This window comes from Perca flavescens, chromosome 3 (genome assembly GCF_004354835.1).
Source record: "Perca flavescens isolate YP-PL-M2 chromosome 3, PFLA_1.0, whole genome shotgun sequence".
Lineage (NCBI taxonomy): Eukaryota > Metazoa > Chordata > Actinopteri > Perciformes > Percidae > Perca > Perca flavescens.
The window spans coordinates 13,294,714-13,315,231 of NC_041333.1; the positions used below are offsets into that span (position 1 = coordinate 13,294,714).

The window sequence follows — 20,518 nt, forward strand, 5'->3', positions numbered from 1 at the left end:
ACAAAGGACTGGGCTTATAGAGGATAGGACTGGTGCTGGGGTCAGCACTCAGACTTCATCTGTGAAATGTAAGCTCCAGGGTACCACTCGTCTCCCTGCATTCTCAATGGATGGTGACTACGTTATTGGGGGTGTTTTCTCCATACACTACAACATGCACACAGTGAAGCATAACTACACCACCATCCCTGAGCCACTACGATGCACAGGGAGGTTAGTAAGAGGGAGTGTGGAAAAAGAGATGTTTTGATTCGTATGATGTGCCTACAATTGTCTAGCATTTTAGATTTATTTAACTCTGTACATTAAGATTCTTGTGAATGTTGGACTGATATCAAATCCTGTGTTTTTTATATTTCTGTTAAAATTGTGAATTGTAAAACTCAAATAGTGACACAGTGTCTGTTTGCAGCATTAACACCCGTGAACTGCGCTTCTCACGTGCAATGACCTTCGCCATTGAGGAGATAAACAACAGCACGGAGCTGCTGCCGGGAATCAAACTCGGCTATCAGATCTACGACTCATGTGCCTCGGTGCCCATGGCGGTGCATGTGGCATTCCAGCTTTCAAATGGCCTGGACCCGGTGTTTTACACCGGTGACAACTGCTCACAATCTGGTATGGTGATGGCTGTCGTTGGTGAGTCTGGGTCCACGCCAACCATCAGCATGCTGCGCATCATCGGGCCCTTTAACATCCCTCAAGTAAATATTCTGAATTTCTGGGAAACTTTTTGTAATAGCCTATAGACCAGTACTTTTTCCATGTTCTGTTAAATAATTACACTTTTATTTTCCTTTAGGTGAGCCACTTTGCCACTTGTGCATGTCTGTCCGATAAGCAGCAGTACCCGAGTTTCTTCAGAACAATCCCTAGTGATCAGTTCCAGGCTGACGCGCTGGCCAAGCTGGTAAAACACTTCGGCTGGACTTGGATAGGTGCTGTCCGGTCAGATTCGGACTATGGCAATAGTGGTATGACGTCTTTCCTGGACGCAGCACACAGAGAGGGGATCTGTGTGGAATACTCAGAATCTTTCTATCGGACCCACCCACGTAGCAGGATCCAGAGAGTAGCTGACGTTATCCGCAGGTATGATGTTCCTTGTGTTGACACTGACCTACACAAAAGCACAACAAAAATGTTCTGTAAAATATAAGATTGGAGATACATTTATTACTTTAGTGGCAAATTGGAAATTTATATATTTTTCATCCTGTTTATGTAGTACTGATGTTATTATAAAAACGGTCAGTCAGACCAAATACTAAAGTATCCTATCTTGATAGACATTTAAAAACGTAAATGTTTCTCCAGGTCGACAGCTATGGTTGTTGTGGCATTTGTAGCCTTTGGAGAGGCGAGGCTTCTGCTGGAGGAGCTGTCGCTCGAGCCATCTCCACCTCGTCAGTGGATAGGCAGTGAAGCCTGGGTAACAGACCCAAAATTGCTGAGATTCAGCTTCTGTGCTGGAGCCATCGGATTTGCCATTGAGCGATCTGTCATCCCAGGTCTGAGAGACTTCTTGCTGGATCTCTCTCCCTCTAAAGTGGCTGCCTCTCCAGTGCTTACTGAGTTCTGGGAGGATGCATTCAACTGCAGGCTGGGAAAAAGTGAGAAAGTTTCTCAGATTTTTAGCATAGGACAGAAAGTTGGACTTTTTCGGTTGTGTTGTTTTTTTGGATGTCTATCTGAGTGGATTTTCCTGTGTTAAAGACTCAGCAGCTGCTTTAAGACCAAACCCCAGATTGAAAGGGAAATTACCGATATTGATCATAGACATGAGGTGGACATAAGGTGAATCTCATCTCTGTGAATAAACTCACGTGTTATGATGATCTTTCAGGAAAAATGTAGGCACTCTGCTGTCTTTGTGAAGATTATGTATGAACTTTGCTGCAGTGATTTCACAATGTCATCACTGAAGTCCTGAACACAAGCACTCAGTAGACATTCTCCTGCCCACCAAGCCTAAGTAGGCTACTACTCAATTTCTTAAATTGTACTTACTCAAATGTATTAGTTACAGTTAGTGTGAAGTTATTATAGTGACAGTGATTACTGATCATTTATTAGTTGTAATTTTTAAGTTCTTAATTGTAATATTTTTACAAGCTCTCATGTGTTTTTTGTCTTTGTGTGACTTCAAATTCAGATCACATGTGTGTGAATACTTTTTTACAAGTGCAAATTTTAACATACAAGTTCAGATTTTTTGTTCTGCAAGTTCTCACATTGTATTCTACAAGCTCTCACCTTTTGCATCATATTTACCTTCATATGAAGTTGTTATTATAGTGATAATGACAGTGATTACTGATTATTTATTAGTTGTAATTTTTAAGTTCTTAATTGTAATATGCACAACAATTACAGAGAAGTAGTCGTTGGCAAAAATATTCTAGATCTCAGGCTCCCTCCAACAATGAATATGTACAAAAAGAATATCATGCAATAAAAATGAGAATCTAAGACATAAAATAGTGCAAAGATAAAATATAAGTGTAAAGTATAAAATAAAATATATATGTGGTAGACAAAGTGTATAGTAAGTGCAAAAAGAATAAACGGTAATGTCATCAGGAATGTGGTAAATGTATGCGTAATGAGAGGTTGTAAAGTATAAAGGTAAAGTGACAGTATAAAGTATGAAAGGGAAAGTGACAGTATTGTCGTCATTAGCTCAGGAGTTCAGCAGTCTTATGGCCTGTGTGATGAAGTTGTCCCTGAGCCTGGTAGTGCAGGACCGGATGCTGCATTAGCGTCTGTCAGACGGCAGCAGGTAGAGCAGTTTGTGGCGGAGGTGATTTGGGTCTCTGATAATCGTGTTGGCCTTCTTCATGCATTACTGAGGGTTAAAGGTCCTCCTTAAAACAGGTCAAGACAATAATTAAAGGAAAATGTTTGGCGTTTATAAATGTGACTTATTTTTAATGACGATTTGTGTTATTTGTGAGTTGGCTTACATGAAGGTTGAAAAAAATATGACTGACACACACTGAAACAGCCACTATTTAAAAAAAAAGAAATGTAGGAAAAACAGTGCTTTATGTTGTAATGTTAAATATACAACAATATAGCTTTATTGACAGATTAAATGGAATAAAAAAGAACAATAAACACAAAGAAAGAATGATAATTTAAAGGCTAAAAAACACCTTTCTCTGTCTCTGTGTGTTTTTAGGTGCAGCAAAAGACGAGAGATTATGTGACGGAACTGAAGACATAAAGACGCTCCAGAGCCCGTACACTGACACATCTCAGCTCCGGATCACTAACATGGTATACAAGGCTGTTTATGCAATAGCTCATGCCATTCATAAAGCAGTGTGCCAGAAAACTAATTCTACAACTCAGTGTGATAAATTCACCAGGATAGAATCCAAAGAGGTCAGTTGAAACAAATAAGTGAAAACCCCAATGCTTTTTTTGCTTTAATTTCTAAAATGAAAGAATTATTTTATTTAATATTATTTAATTTCTGTCCCTCACAGCTTTCCTTTATTTTATCTTCACAGGTTCTTACTCAGCTGAAAAAAGTAAATTTTTCCCGAAATGGTTATGATGTGTCCTTTGATGCCAATGGTGATCCTGTGGCCAGATATGAGCTGATTAACTGGCAAAAAAGTGAGATTGGCAGCATTAAGTTGGTGACAGTAGGGCATTACGATGCATCACTGCCGATAGGCCAGAAGTTCAAAGTCAACAGGAACATCACCTGGGTGGACGGTGGCACACAAGTAAGGAGCACAAAAGCAATACTTTTGTCATCAAATATGATAATCTCATAGGGTCTGATATGTGTACTGACATTGAAATAATTTTAAGTCACTGTACATTGCTCATGTCCATTCCGGCTGTAGTAATAATATTTTCAGTATTAAATTCTTCCTTCATATTTTACAAAAAAGTATTCCCTTGCTGAGCTGTAGAGGGATAGCAACAAAAGAAAAAGGGAATTTGTACAAAAAAGATAGAGACTTTGAAAGACAACCACTCATACTGCTAAAACCTAATTTTGGCTTCAGCTGAACTTTAGAATGGATTGAAAAAGCTGTCAAGCACACCTGAACATATGTGAGTTTGTTTGTCTCTATGTACCAGATGCCTGTGTCAGTGTGCACTGACAGCTGTCCTCCAGGAACTCGTAAAGTGCTGCAGAAAGGAAAACCCATCTGTTGTTATGATTGTATACTGTGTCCTGAGGGAGAGATTAGCAATGCTACAGGTATTGGTTTTTCTCCTGTACATAGCCAGTGTACTGTTTAAAATCAAATATACATTACAACCACTACAATACATTTTGCTTAATTTTTTCAGATTCCCCTGATTGTTTCCCTTGCCCCAAGGAGTTATGGCCTAATGCAGAGAGAGACACTTGTCTCCCCAAGCCTGTAGAGTTTCTTTCCTACAACGAGGTCCTAGGAATCATCCTGGCTACATTCTCAGTTGGTGGCGCCTGTCTGGCCATTATAACAGCAGCTGTGTTCTATCGTCACAGGACATCCCCGATTGTCAGGGCCAACAACTCTGAGCTGAGCTTCCTGCTGCTCTTCTCCCTGACTCTATGTTTCTTATGTTCATTAACTTTCATTGGAGCACCCTCTGAGTGGTCCTGCATGCTGCGCCACACGGCGTTTGGAATCACCTTTGTCCTCTGTATGTCTTGTGTTCTTGGAAAAACAGTAGTAGTGTTAATGGCCTTTAGAGCTACACTCCCAGGTAGTAATGTCATGAAATGGTTTGGTCCTCCACAGCAAAGAATGACTGTAGTTTCTTTCACGTTTATTCAAGTTTTAATATGTACTATTTGGTTAATTCTTAGTCCCCCTTTTCCAATGAAAAACTTAACCATATACAAAGAGAGAATCATCCTGGAGTGTGCATTAGGCTCAGCTATTGGGTTCTGGGCTGCGCTTGGGTACATAGGCCTACTGGCTGTCTTCTGCTTTGTGTTAGCTGTCCTAGCTAGAAAATTACCTGATAATTTTAATGAAGCCAAGCTCATCACCTTCAGCATGCTGATATTCTGTGCAGTATGGATCACCTTTATTCCTGCATATCTCAGCTCTCCTGGGAAATTTACTGTTGCTGTGGAGATATTTGCCATTCTGGCCTCCAGTTTTGGATTAATATTGTGTATATTTGCTCCAAAGTGTTTCATCATATTGTTTAAGCCAGATAAAAACACCAAGAAACATTTAATGAACAAAAATGAATCCCAAGACATCTGATGATTAGAAAAAGTTAAGATGGCAACATACAATATAGAGTTTTTGCTGAGAAAATCCAACAAAATCTTCATCTTTTTGATTTAAATTGTTTTTCTTTTTACATTCAATATTTTCTTGGTCTTTTGTTGACATTCTGTGAATGTCCTTTTAATACGTTATCCTCTTATTTTACCAACATTATTTTATCATGGGCAGAAAATGTCAATGCAAAAGTCCAAATTTAAAACATAACATTTCTTTCTTTTTTCATAAAATAGCTTCTATTTCAATAATATATTTATTTTATTATATAATATGTATAACAAATGTGCAGCTTTAATAGGTTCTATGTTTTAATCCCATACTAAAGGATTATTGCATTGCTGCAGGAAGAGGTCTCTACACTCTACCCGAATTAGTTGACCTAACTAGAAATTTGCATGGAAACCCATGCCTTAAACCATTTAAGTTTTTACACAAGGTGAAACTTAACAGGTTAAGTTGTATTAACACAGAGCAGTAAGTTGATGCAGTAGACAAAATCATTAGGGCTCCCGCACACTGCCTGTGTAGCGTGAGTGTGGCGTTTCTGTCGCGTGTCAGTTGCGTGGCGGCTCATTTCTGGTGTCGTTGCACACCAGAAATGACGCGGTGCTTCTGTTGCTAGCCTCGTCTGTACACATGTATGTTTCCCATTGATAAAATGAAATAATAGCGTGATCTTCAACTTTATTTTGTTGTATATTTATATATTTGTTTGCACATATTTCAATATACATATTTTTATATTTCAATTCCCTTTCCTGAGATAATAAATATAAAATTACTGTGCTCAGGCAGAAGTATACTTCATGTTAAACATAAATCAGGGCTGGACTGGGACAAAAAATCGGCCCTGGCATTTTTGGCCCAGGCGGCCCACACCCATCGTGATTGGTCAGACACATTCCCTGCAGACAGTCCTCTTAAAATATGCGTGCATTCTATGATATGAGTTGCCTAGTGTTCAGCGTTCATGTGATAGTTTTGGATCCTTCAAGAGGGGTCTCAAGACTTATCTGTTGATCTTACACTTAAATAATTCATTCATTCTTAGAGTTATGATTTGTATATTTATGGTATTTTTATATTTTTTTATTGTTGATATTTGATATTGTATTGCCATTATTGTTATTATTACTATTTTGCTTAATATTGGCTTAGCAACTTTAAATTTAACTATTGTAAGATTCATATTTTGTCGCTTTGGACATAAGTGCCTGCTAAATACAATAACCATAACCATAAACCTTCCCAAAAGCTACAATAAAGCTGAGAGTAGTATATCCCCTGGAAAAGAGCACCAATACAAGAGAAGCTAATTAAGCAATTCAAGGAACACTGATGATTGTATCAACACTGATTTTATAGATCACACTTTTCAGCTAGCCAACAGGCTAACCGCTAGCATTTTCAATGTAAGCTTAAACAGTTAGGTTACCTGACAGCCACTAACTTTAATGTTACAGACAAACTGCTTGTTGTCGTTATGACGTGACACATGCGCACACACGTGCGCGCGCACACACACGCACACACACACACACACAAACACAGCCTCCCTCCCTTCCTGAAAGTCCCTGTTAATTTGCCTACTCCTTACCACATCGTCATCTACTCTCTCTTCCATCTTTTCCTCACTCGCTCCCATGGCCCTGTCATGGTCACTCTCCTCCTCCCCGCGGCTTCTTCCCTGTCATATTGCTGTTTCTGTTTATAAAAAAAGGCCCAAAAGTGCGTTGGCCCACCGGGAAAATGCCCGGTATGCCAGATGGCCAGTCCAGCCTTGACATAAATATATACTGATTTGATTACAGCAAAGACAACGTCGGCAGTATTGATTGCAAAATAGGCTACAGAATATTTCGTTCTGTATTGACAGGAGCAATATTTAAAGATCTATAATTATTTATTATTACTTTTTAAAATTACATTTATATCTGCATTTATGTCAAAACCTAGAAACTTTCAAACATCAAAATGTGATTTACTAAATGTAATTGTGTCAAAATGAGATATAAACATCTTTTCCTATTCTATTTTGAATGAAAACGCTTTCAACACACTTGCATGTCGCTCCAATGTTAACAGGTTAGAACTTGCACACTGCCTGAGACGTGTGTGTCACTCAGGCAGTGTGCAAGTTCTAACTTGTTAACATGGGAGCCGAAATAAACGCAGGAAGTGTGCAGAAGCCCTTAGTAGACATACATTATTTTTTTTTCTGGAGTCATGTTGTTTAAAATAAATATGTTAAGTTAAACATGCAAAAAAACATAACAAATATAAAACAGGCTAAAAGAATTAGTTGATATACATATCATTTTATCCTTCATGTCAGTATGATTTTAAGAATATTGTATTCAATAACATTTTATTCATGAAACAGTAAAGAAGAAAAATCTAAATTAACGTTCTAACATCCTATGCTTCAAAGAGGATTTCCCTCAGGAGACAAAGTTACTCATCTCCATCTTTTGCTCATGACTCAAAATTAATGTTGACGAACTGACCGAAGAGCCGGTTAATTAGCCGACTCGTGTCATTGAGCCGGGAGAATCGAGTGCCATACGTCAATGAACCGACTCACTCCTGTTTTTTTCTTTTACTTCATTCGTGCCGTTGGCATTATATATATGTCAATGGCAAGGGGGTAAGCTTCGCTTCAGAACGCGAACCTCCGATGGCGCCATTTTGTTCATACGAAGCGATCACCTCTTGTTAGCATTACACTGACCGCCATTTTTTTTTTACGTCACTTGACTGCGAATAACTTTACATCTGAAGCGTTTAAAGACTCTATTTGTCCATTGTTTATTTCTATAGAAACACGACAATGTATAAAAGGCTCCATTACCTTGTAGCTCACGTTATAGCTCCGTAGCAGACGTTTTTGTAAAAATAAGCTAACGATTGTGTCATAACCAAGTGACTTACTGTCGCACAGTAGAGGAATTACCGTATAGTACAGGAGAAGCTCACAGGCAGTTTCGACTTACATTAGCTGTTTAGGTTTAATTACTAATGTTAACTAGCATGTTAGTTAGCAATAATTAGCCTGTGCTTATGTTATCTCCTTACATATACCTACGCTCTCCGTCTCTGTAAGATTGGAAATGTTTGAGATTTCTCTTGGCAAGGCTACCAGAAGACTTACAACTTTCAGACACGTTGCTCACGTCACATTTACGTTGTCTCTGTCAGTTGGAGGCTGCGCAGTAAAGCAAGAGATCACCGGAAAAGTGCTTCTAATAGCCTTCACTGGTCTCCGTCCAGAGCAACGGAGTCTATTGGTCCATTAAATACTGTCTATGGTCAATGGTTGGCCGTTGTTTAGCTGGTATTCTTCTCCTACTGTGTGTGTAGTAATCTAGCTCATTAGCGCCTCCACTGGACTGGAGTGGTGGTGGTAGAATCAATCAGGAAATGCCTAGACCCTATGCCAAACGAGACCGAATGTAACCGTGCAACCGGCCGGCCGCTCGAGTCTAATGTAACCGTGCAACCGGCCGGCCCGCTCGACTCTAATGTAACCGTGCAACCTGCCGGCCGCTCGAGTCTAATGTAACCGTGCAACCGGCCGGCCCACTCGAATCTAATGTAATCAAGCGGTGTCTTGGTTCTCGGCAAGTTTGAGTTATTAACCGAGCCTTGTTTCTGGTGCATCTTTCTAGGATTGTGTTCACGGCAATTCACACATTATCGATGGGGAAGTACAGTACATCACATACAAATACACAAATGTTATTTTGGTAGTTATGTTAAGTTAAATGTTAGAGAAGTGAATGTTGCTACATGGTATTTAGGCTAGGCTGTCACAAGGAGAACGAAAGGACCGTAACTGAGGGTAGGCTACTGCATGAGTCTAGGTTCTCGGCAAGTTTGAGTTATCAACCGATAGCAGAAGCCTTTATTTCTCGTGCATTTTAGAATTGTGTTCATGGAAATTCATATGCTACATTACCAAAGGGAAAGTATTATGCCTATATCATATACAAATACACGTAATGTTATCTTGATAGTTATGTAAAGTTAAACGCGATCATCAACCACCACCACCCACACCATATGGTTATAACAAAACATGAAAGAATAACTAGTGACCACTAAAAAGTTTAATTACAACTAAATCTGGGTTTACAGTGTCAAATTCTGGTGTTTTTCTTGCATTCTACCCACTGCAGCTTTAATGAAGATTATATAGTACATGCAGCCCATAGAAAAGAATTAGACATGAGTTAATCAAAGGCCACTAGATGTACAGTAAGATGACGTAGAGTAGAAGGAGGGAAAGTTTTGTCTAAAAAACAATAAAACATACATGCAGTATGCCCACATGCTGTGGAGATATTTGCAATTCTGGCCTCCAGTTTTGGACTAATACTGTGTATATTTGCTCCAAAGTGTTTCATCATATTGTTTAAGCCAGAGAAAAACAACCAAAAACATTTAATGAACAAAAATCAATCCTAAGACATCTGAGGTTTGGAAATAGTTAAGATGGTAACATACACTGTTAAGCTTATGCTGTGCACATCCAGCAGTCTTTATCTTGTTTTTTTTGTGAATTTCCTTTTAACAGTTATCTTCTTATTTTATAAATATTTTTTCATCATGGGCTGAAAATATAAAATCAAGTGAATAAATAAAGTCAAATTCACAACATAAATGCGTGGTTCTTTCTGTCAAGTAAAATAATTTCTCTTTTCAATAATACTTCCATATACACATTATTTAATATGGGATTAAAACAAACAATCAATTACATGTATTTGTTAGGCGTAACTGTTATATCAAATAAAAAATGAAAAAAGTTGTAAGGGTAAGACAAATTTAGGAAGATATTTTGATTTTGGCTTTAGAAAATGTAGCCATGAGGGGAAACTTTGGTCAATCACAGGTAATTTCAGGAGGACAGAGCATTAATATTGGCTGTTCTGCAGATGCATTGCCAGAGAGAAGGAGGGCTGCAGGAAGAGGTCTCTACTTTAAATTCTGACGTTTTTCTTGCATTCTACCCACTGCAGCTTCAATGCAGATTATACTGTACATGCAGCCTACAGAAAAGACTTAAACATGAGTTAATCAAAGGCCCCTGGATAAGGCCATCTTCTCTCTGATGTACAGCAAGATGACGTAGAGTAAAAAGAAGGAAGCTTATGTCTGAAAATCTATAAAAACATGCATGCAGTATGCCCACATGCTGACAGTTGAGAGATGGAGATCTCTGCTCTCTGTATTGGCCTGATCCTGTCTGTGGGTTTGTGTGATCTGAACTCAGCTCTACAGCTACCAGCATACTGGAGAGAAACTAAAATGAAAGTATCAATCTCATTACACTGGTATTGATCAATATAAATACCAACGTTGGTATTGATATTATCAATATTTGGATCGATCCACCCACCACTAATGTACATTAGAGTACCAACAACTTCCTATTTAATGACATAACATCAAAATTTGCTGTGGTGCCATTGCCACACCCTTTAACGCAGATTCAAAGTCTTAACAATACAGCATCATCAAGGTCTTAAGGCTTTTCTGATCCTGATTAAGGAAGATCTGGTCAACCCGCTAGGAGGAATCCCAAGTGACTCAAATTCATATGTGGCCCAAAATCGAGTCTGGAGTGTCAGATCAGAATTCATGCGATTCTGACGTCACTCTATAGCGACCATCCTCACAATTCTGCGCTTTCCCATATACTTTATATGGCGAAAGATATGTCTATATCAGCGGATAATTGTTTTCGGCTCTGATCCGATATTTGCGATCGGGACATCCCTAATCTAAGTGAAACAGGGCTGCTTCTTTGCCAATTTACCACTCTCAAGTGCAAGACCAATGTAGCTATCTTCAGGCCAAAATGGCTGCTTTCCTGTTGGGTTTAGTGCATGGCTTTAAGAGTTTTTTTGTAAGACTTGACATGATACATTTCCATACATCTAGGTGAAACGCACTGTGGGAGCTACATTTTTGGAATTTTGTAGGGGGCACTAAAGAGCGAATTTGCCCAGCTCGAGACCCCTATTAGATGTCAATTTCCACCAATTCTGTGTGTGCAAAGTTTAATAACTTTCTGAGCATGTTTAGCCCCTCAAAATTGCGATTTATTTAAGTTAAGAATAATAAACCGAACAATATCAATAGTGCCTTCGCTGACCGACGACGTTAGGGCTCAGGCCCTGATAATGACTGCTAAAAGCCCTCTTGTTATATTTTTTCAGATTCCCCTTTGCCCCAAGGAGTTCTGGCCTATTGCTGAGAGAGACACTTCTCAATAATGTTTCCATATACACATTATTTAATATGGTCTTAAACCACACAACCCATTAAAGGTGTGTATTTCTTAGGATTATCTGTAATATCAGATAAAACCAAACAAAAAGGTGAAGGGGTAGGACAAACTTAGGAAGATATCTTGACTCAGTTTTAAGGCTTTAGAAAATCTAGCCATGAGGGGGGACTTTAGTCAACCACAGGTCATGTTAGAGAGTGCATTCATATTGGCTGTTCTGTGGGGAGAAGGAGGGCTGCAGAAAGAGGTCTCTACTTAAAATTCTGGTACTTTTATTGTTGCATTCTACCCACTGCAGCTTCGATGCAGATTATATAGTACATGCAGCCCACATGAAAGACTTAGACACTAAAATAAGACCACTAGATAAGGTCATCCTCTCTCTGATGTACAGCAAGATGACGTACAGTAGAAGGAGGGAAGCTTTTGTCTGAAAAGCTATAAAACACCTGCAGTATAACCACATGCTGACAGTTGAGGGATGGAGATCTCCGCTCTCTGTATTGGCCTGATCCTGTCTCTGGGTTTGTGTGATCTGAACTCAGCTCTTGCCTTGAATGGTTCTGAGGATGATGTTAAACAAAGGGCTGGGCTTACAGAGGATAGGACTGGTGCTGGGGTCAGCACTCAGACTTCATCTGTGAAATGTAAGCTCCAGGGTACCACTCGTCTCCCTGTGTTCTCAATGGATGGTGACTACGTTATTGGGGGTGTTTTCTCCATACACAACATGCACACAGTGAAGCATAACTACACCACCATGCCTGAGACACTACGATGCACAGGGAGGTTAGTAAGAGGGAGTGCGGAAAAAGAGATGTATTGATTTGTATGATGTGCCTACAATTGTGTACTTTTGTCGAGCTTAAAAAAGGTTCATTAAATGCCAAATAAAGATGAGATAAGATAAACTTTTATTGATCTCCAGAGGGAAAATGCAGGTGTTGTGTAGATTGCATATTATATTTACAAAAAGGTAGATAATAGTAAATATATAAAAAAGAAAGTTTTTTGTATTTTTTATCTGAAAATATAGGTGTGTTTGTACATATTTACCAAACAATTTAATACTTTAGATTTATTTCACTCTGTACATTAAGATTCTTGTGAATGTTGGACTGATATCTAATCCTGTGTTTTTTATATTTCTGTTAAAATTGTGAATTGTAAAATTCAAATAGTGACACAGTGTCTGTTTGCAGTATTGACACCCGTGAACTGCGCTTCTCACGTGCAATGATATTCGCCATCGAGGAGATAAACAACAGCACGGAGCTGCTGCCGGGAATCAAACTCGGCTATCAGATCTACGACTCGTGCGCCTTGGTGCCCTGTGGCGGTACATGTGGCATTCCAGCTTTCAAATGGCCTGGACCCGGTGTTTTACACTGGTGACAACTGCTCACAATCTGGTATGGTGATGGCTGTCGTTGGTGAGTCCGAGTCCACGCCATCCATCAGCATGTCGCGTATCATCGGGCCCTTTAACATTCCTCAAGTAAATATTCTGAATTTCTGGGAAACGTTTTGTAATAGCCTATAGACCAGAGATTTTTCCATGTTCTGTTAAATACTTACATTTTGTTTTCCTTTAGGTGAGCCACTTTGCCACTTGTGCATGTCTGTCCGATAAGCAGCAGTACCCGAGTTTCTTCAGAACAATCCCTAGTGATCAGTTCCAGGCTGACGCGCTGGCCAAGCTGGTAAAACACTTCGGCTGGACTTGGATAGGTGCTGTCCGGTCAGATTCGGACTATGGCAATAGTGGTATGGCGTCTTTCCTGGACGCAGCTCACAGAGAGGGGATCTGTGTGGAATACTCTGAATCTTTCTTTTGGACCCATCCACGTAGCAGGATCCAGAGAGTAGCTGACATTATCCGCAGGTATGATGTTCCCTGTGCTTACACTGACCTGCACGAAAGCACAACAAAAATGTTCTGTAAAAGATTGGAGATATTTTTATTACTTCAGTGGCAAATTGGAAATCATTTTCATCCTGTTTATGTATTACTGATGTTATCATAAAAATGGTCAGTCAGACCAAATACTAAAGTATCCTATCTTGATATACATTTAAAAACGTAAATGTTTCTACAGGTCGACAGCTATGGTTGTTGTTGCATTTGTAGCCTTGGGAGACATTAGGATTCTGCTGGAGGAGCTGTCGCTCGAGCCATCTCCACCTCGCCAGTGGATAGGCAGTGAAGCCTGGGTAACAAACACAGAATTGCTGAGGTTCAGCTTCTGTGCTGGAGCCATCGGATTTGCCATTGAGCGATCTGTCATCCCAGGTCTGAGAGACTTCTTGCTGGATCTCTCTCCCTCTAAAGTGGCTGCCTCTCCAGTGCTTACTGAGTTCTGGGAGGATGCATTCAACTGCAAGTTGGGAAAAAGTGAGAAAGTTTCTCAGATTTTTAGCATAGGACAGACAGTTGGATTTCTTTGTTTGTGGTGTTTTTCTGTCTATCTGAGTGAATTTGCCTGTGTTAAAGTTTCAGCTGCTGCTTTAAGACCAAACCCCAGATTGAAAGGAAAATTACCAATATTGATAAAAGACATGAGGTGGACATAAGGTGCATCTCATCTCTGTGAATAAACTCACTTGTTATGATGATCTTTCAGGAAAAATGTAGGCAACTGCTTTCTTGGTGATGATTATGTATGAACTTTGCTGCAGTGATTTCACAATGTCAACACTGAAGTCCTGAACACAAGCACACAAACACACAGCACACAGTAGACACTGTCCAGGTCTCCAAGCTTAAAGGAACACACCGACTTATTGGGAATTTAGCCTATTCACTGTAACCCCCAGAGTAAGACAAGTCCATACATATCCTTCTCATCTCAGTGCATGCTGTAACGCTGCCTGACGGTTCCAGCATTAGCTTAGCCCAGCACAGATCCTGCAGGTAACTGGTTCCAACTAGCCTACTGCTCCAAATTGTGACAAAAGTGACAAAATAATGCCAACATGTTCCTATTTACATGTTGTGATTTGTATAGTCACAGCGTGTACAAAAAACAACTTAACATGAGACACAGCCAGTAAACAAACCGGGAACTATATTCTCAGACAGGCTTGCTGCGAGCATATCACTCCGCCCAAGTACTATATTCCGGTTTGTTTACAGTTAGAAGACGGCTGTGTCTCATGTTACGTTGTTTTTTGTACACGCTGTGACTCTATAAATCACAACATGTAAATAGGAACATGTTGGTGTTATTTTGTCACTTATTCGGAGCAGTAGGATTGCTGGAACCATTCACCTGATGTTCTGTGCTGGCCTGATGCCGCTGGAGCCGTCAGACAGCCTTACAGCACGCACGGAGAATTAGAAGGGTATGTATTGACTTGTCTAACTCTGGGGGTTACGGTGAATAAGCTAAATTCCCAATAAGTTGGCGTGTTCCTTTAAGTAGGATACTAATCAAATTCTTAAATTGTTCTTACTGGAATGTATTAATTACAGTTAGTGTGAAGTCATGAAGGTTAATTTGGTGCAAAAGGTGAGAGAGATATTCACACACATGTGATCTGATTTTGAAGTCACACAAAGAAAAAAAAACACATGAGAGCTTTTAAAAAAAATTTGAACTTGTAAATTGAAATTTGTATGTACATTGTACACAAATGTGTAGATTGACATTTGCATGAACACAATGACAGCTGCAAACTTGTAAAGCAACATTTACTTACTTTTTTTTTCTCAGGTTAATTTTCCATCACAACCACAACTCAGTGATTACAACCTCTCGAATCTGTCACTGCAACTTCACATATGTGCTCTCTCGCATCACAAAGTGGCAAATTTGCGCCTCGACTTTTGCAACACTTCTTGCGATACGTTTGGTGCAAAACTTTTTTTTACCTTCTTATGAAGTTATTATAGTGACAGTGATTACTGATAATTTATTAGTTGTAATTTTTAAGTTCTTAATTGTAATATGCACAACAATTACAGAGAAGTAGTCACTGGCAAAAATATTCTAGATCTCAGGCTCCCTCCAACAATGAATATGTATAAAAAGAAAATCATGCAATAAAAATGAGAATCTAAGACATAAGATAGTGCAAAGTTAAAATATACATGTAAAGTATAAAATAAAATATATATGTGGTAGACAAAGTGTACAGTAATTGCAAAAAGAATAAACTGTAATGTCAGCAGGAATGTGGTAAATGTATGCGTAATGAGAGGTTGTAAAGTATAAAGGTAAAGTGACAGTATAAAGTATGAAAGGGAAAGTGACAGTTTTGTTGTCATTAGCTCAGGAGTTCAGCAGTCTTATGGCCTGTGTGATGAAGTTGTCCCTGAGCCTGGTAGTGCAGGACCGGATGCTGCATTAGCGTCTGTCAGACGGCAGCAGGTAGAGCAGTTTGTGGCGGAGGTGATTTGGGTCTCTGATAATCGTGTTGGCCTTCTTCATGCATTACTGAGGGTTGGAGGTCCTCCTTAAAACAGGTCAAGACAATAATTAAAGAAAAATACATGTTTGGCTTTTATAAATTTGACTTATTTTCTGATGATTGATGATTTGTGTTATTTGTGAGTTGGCTTACATAAAGGTTGAAAAAAATATGACTGACACAAACTGAAACAGCCACTATTTAAAAAAAATGAAATGTAGGAAAAACAGTGATTTATGGTGCAATGTTAAATACGCAACAATATAGCTATGTGACTTTCTACAAGGCATATTTGACAGGTTAAATGGACTAAAAAAGAACAATAAACACAAAGAAAGAATGATAATTTAAAGGCTAAAAAACACCTTTCTCTGTCTCTGTGTGTTTTTAGGTGCAGCAAAAGACGAGAGATTATGTAACGGAACTGAAGACATAAAGACGCTCCAGAGCCCGTACACTGACACATCTCAGCTCCGGATCACTAACATGGTATACAAGGCTGTTTATGCAATAGCTCATGCCATTCATAAAGCAGTGTGCCAGAAAACAAATTGTACAACTCAGTCTGACAAATTCACCAGGATAGAATCCAAAGAGGTCAGTTGAACATAAGTGAAAACCCCAATGCTTTTTTTGCTTTAATTTCTAAAATGAAAGAATTATTTTATTTAATATTATTTAATTTCTGTCCCTCACAGCTTTCCTTTATTTTATCTTCACAGGTTCTTACTCAACTGAAAAAAGTAAATTTTTCCCGAAATGGTTATGATGTGTCGTTTGATGCCAATGGTGATCCTGTGGCTAGATATGAGCTGGTTAACTGGCAAAAAAGTGACAGTGGCAGCATTGAGATGGTGACAGTAGGGCACTACGATGCATCACTGCCGATAGGCCAGAAGTTCAAAGTCAACAGGAACATCACCTGGGTGGACGGTGGCACACAAGTAAGGAGCACAAAAGCAATAATTTAACATCAAATATGATGATCTCATAGAGTCTTATATGTGTACGTGCATTGAAATAATTTTAAGTCACTGTATATTGCTCATGTCCATACTGGCTGTGACGAGATCTATTCCAAAGTAACAATATTTTCAGCATGAAATTCTTCCTTCATATTTTACAAAAAAGTATTCCCTTGCTGAGCTGTAGAGAGATAGTAACAAAAGAAAAAGGGAATTTGTACAAAAAAGACTGTAACTTTGAATGACCACTCCTAAAACCTCATTTAGGCTTCAGCTGAACTTTAGAATGAATTTGACACAAACTGTGTATTTTGTCCCTCAGCAGTTACAATGACAATACACATATTGACATGTGAGTATTGTTTTAACACAGGATTGAAAAAGCTTTGAAGCACACCTGAACATATGTAAGTTTGTTTGTCTCTATGTACCAGGTTCCTGTGTCAGTGTGCACTGACAGCTGTCCTCCAGGAACTCGTAAAGTGCTGCAGAAAGGAAAACCCATCTGTTGTTATGATTGTATACTGTGTCCTGAGGGAGAGATTAGCAATGCTACAGGTATTGGTTTTTCTCCTGTACATAGCCAGTGTACTGTTTAAAATCAAATATACATTACAACCACTAGAATACATTTTGCTTTATTTTTTCAGATTCCCCTGATTGTTTCCTTTGCCCCAAGGAGTTCTGGCCTAATGCAGAGAGAGACACTTGTCTACCCAAACCTGTAGAGTTTCTTTCCTACAACGAGGTCCTAGGAATCATCCTGGCTACATTCTCAGTTGGTGGTGCCTGTCTGGCCATTATAACAGCAGCTGTGTTCTATCGTCACAGGACATCACCGATTGTCAGGGCCAACAACTCTGAGCTGAGCTTCCTGCTGCTCTTCTCCCTGACTCTATGTTTCTTATGTTCATTAACTTTCATTGGAGCACCCTCTGAGTGGTCCTGCATGCTGCGCCACACAGCGTTTGGAATCACCTTCGTCCTCTGTATGTCTTGTGTTCTTGGAAAAACAATAGTAGTGTTAATGGCCTTCAAAGCTACACTCCCAGGTAGTAATGTCATGAAATGGTTTGGTCCTCCACAGCAAAGAATGACTGTAGTTTCTTTCACGTTTATTCAAGTTTTAATATGTACTATTTGGTTAATTCTTAGTCCCCCTTTTCCAATGAAAAACTTAACCATATACAAAGAGAGAATCATCCTGGAGTGTGCATTAGGCTCAGCTATTGGGTTCTGGGCTGCGCTTGGGTACATAGGCCTACTGGCTGTCTTCTGCTTTGTGTTAGCTGTCCTAGCTAGAAAATTACCTGATAATTTTAATGAAGCCAAGCTCATCACCTTCAGCATGCTGATATTCTGTGCAGTATGGATCACCTTTATTCCTGCATATCTCAGCTCTCCTGGGAAATTTACTGTGGCTGTGGAGATATTTGCCATTCTGGCCTCCAGTTTTGGACTAATACTGTGTATATTTGCTCCAAAGTGTTTCATCATATTGTTTAAGCCAGAGAAAAACACCAAGAAACATTTAATGAACAAAAATTAATCCCAAGACATCTGCTTTTTAGAAAAAGTTAAGATGGCAACATACAATATAGAGTTTTTGCTGAGGAAATCCAACACAATCTTCATCTTTTTGATTTCAGTTGTTTTTCTTTTTACATTCAATATTTTTTTGTTTTGTTTTGTTGACATTCTGTGAATGTCCTTTTAATATATTATCATCTTATTTTACCAACATTATTTTATCAAGTCGAAATTTAAAATATATGTGTCTTTCTTTCCCTTTTATAAACTAGTTTCTGTTTCAATAATATTTTTATTTTATTACATAATATGTATAACAAATGTGCACCTTTAATAGGTTCTCTGTTTTAATCCTCTATTAAAGAATTATTGCATTGCTGCAGGAAGAGGTCTCTCTACACTACCTGAATTAGTTGACTTAACTAGAAATTTGCCTGAAAACCCGTTTAAGTTTTTACACAAGGTGAAACTTAACAGGTTAAGTTGTATTAACACAGAGCAGTAAGTTGATGCAGTAGACAAAATCATTAGGGCTCTCGCACACTGCCTGTGTAGTGTGAGTGTGGCGTTTCTGTTGCGTGTCAGTTGCGTGGCAGCTGCGTGGTGTTTTCTATGTCTTTGCACACCAGACATGTGTCTGATGCGGCACTGCTGCTGCTGCTAGCCTTGTCTGTACACATGTATGTTTTCAATTGATAAAATTAAATAATAGTGTGTTTTTCATCTTTATTTTTTCAATATTTTTGTGTTTGTACATTTGTTTGCACATATTTTGATATATATATATATTTTTATATTTCAATTCCCTTTCCTAAGATAATAAATATAAAATTACTGGACTCAAGCAATAGTATACTTCATATTAAACAAATATATACTGATTTGATTACAGCAAAGACAACGTTGGGAGTATGGATGGCAAAATAGGCTAGAGAATATTTCGTTCTGTATTGACAGGTGCAATATTTGAAAATCGATAATTATTTATTATTACTTTTTAAAATTACATTTATATCTGTATTTATGTCAAAACCTAGAGACCTTCAAACATCAAAATGTGATTTACTAAATGTAATTGTGTCAAAATGAGATATAAACATCTTTTCCTATTCTATTTTGAAGGGAAACGCTTCCAACACGCTTGCATGTCGCGTGAAAAATAGGCGTAGATTCTATTTCTAGCATGCACGCGTTTTCAGCACGGCTCGAGCAGCGCCTGAGACGTGCGTGTCACTCAGGCAGTGTGCAAGCTCTAACCTGTTAACATGGTAGCCGAAATAAAAACGAACAGGCATTGTGCAGGAGCCCTTAGTAAACACAGATTTTTTTTTTTCTGGAGTCATGTTGTTTAAATGAAGTATGTTAAGTTAAACATGCACAGAAAAATAACAAATATAAAACAGGCTACTAAAAAGGAATTAGTTGATATACATAATATTTCATCCTTTATGTCAGTATTATTTTAAGAATATTGGGCCTCATTCACCAACCATTCTTATGAAGAAAAGTATTCTTAAACCCCACTTATGCACATTTTACGAAGATTCTGACATTCAATAATGTTTTTTTAAAATCATTGTGCAAAGAAACACTAACACTGCAATTTGCATCAGCAATTACACTGATTAAATCCTGCGTTATTTCGTTGATTGATCGTGCTATTTATAGGGCCAAAATGCAGTGGTGGAATGTACCAAAGTATAAATTCTTCGTAACTGTACTTAAGTAGTAGATTCAATAGTGCATACCCAAGGTTTCTTTTCAGCACTGTAGCCAGGCTGACAGATAGCCACCGCTCTACTGAGCCATCTATCCTGTAGCTCTGAGTAGTGACAACTTCATGACCTTTAATGATAAAATTATAACAATTAGAGATAAAATGCATCACCTTTTGCCCTCAACTTCTAACAGCTCACCATTGGGCGCAGGAGGACTGGCGAGAACGATAAGACCTGATACATCACATACATGATACAAAAACAACAGACAAAGCAAGAAATCTTGGTGTAGTCATGGACTCAGACCTAAATTTTAAAAGCCACATTAACATAATT

The 20,518-nt window shown here is 38.6% G+C and overlaps 1 protein-coding gene and 1 pseudogene across 1 annotated transcript; both read left to right on the top strand.

The window, feature by feature from the left end:
• The first annotated feature begins 115 nt into the window (after positions 1-115).
• On the top strand, positions 116-5,237 carry LOC114552270 (extracellular calcium-sensing receptor). The gene is made up of 8 exons (XM_028572937.1): positions 116-213; positions 413-707; positions 806-1,095; positions 1,321-1,616; positions 3,188-3,393; positions 3,522-3,743; positions 4,108-4,231; positions 4,324-5,237. The coding sequence occupies exons 1-8, from the start codon at positions 155-157 to the stop codon at positions 5,235-5,237; spliced, it is 2,406 nt and encodes an 801-aa protein (XP_028428738.1). The 5' UTR covers positions 116-154.
• A 7,013-nt stretch (positions 5,238-12,250) lies between these two features.
• LOC114552724 (extracellular calcium-sensing receptor-like) lies at positions 12,251-18,483 on the top strand (annotated as a pseudogene).
• Positions 18,484-20,518: the final 2,035 nt, after the last annotated feature.

What these genes read in the sequence shown, in the direction of transcription:
- LOC114552270 (XM_028572937.1), top strand. Translation starts at nt 155, where the DNA reads ATGCACACAGTGAAGCATAACTACACCACCATCCCTGAGCCACTACGA. An exon ending in GGCCCTTTAACATCCCTCAA is followed by an intron (nt 708 to 805) that starts GTAAATATTCTG and finishes ATTTTCCTTTAG; the next exon opens with GTGAGCCACTTTGCCACTTG. An exon ending in GTAGCTGACGTTATCCGCAG is followed by an intron (nt 1,096 to 1,320) that starts GTATGATGTTCC and finishes ATGTTTCTCCAG; the next exon opens with GTCGACAGCTATGGTTGTTG.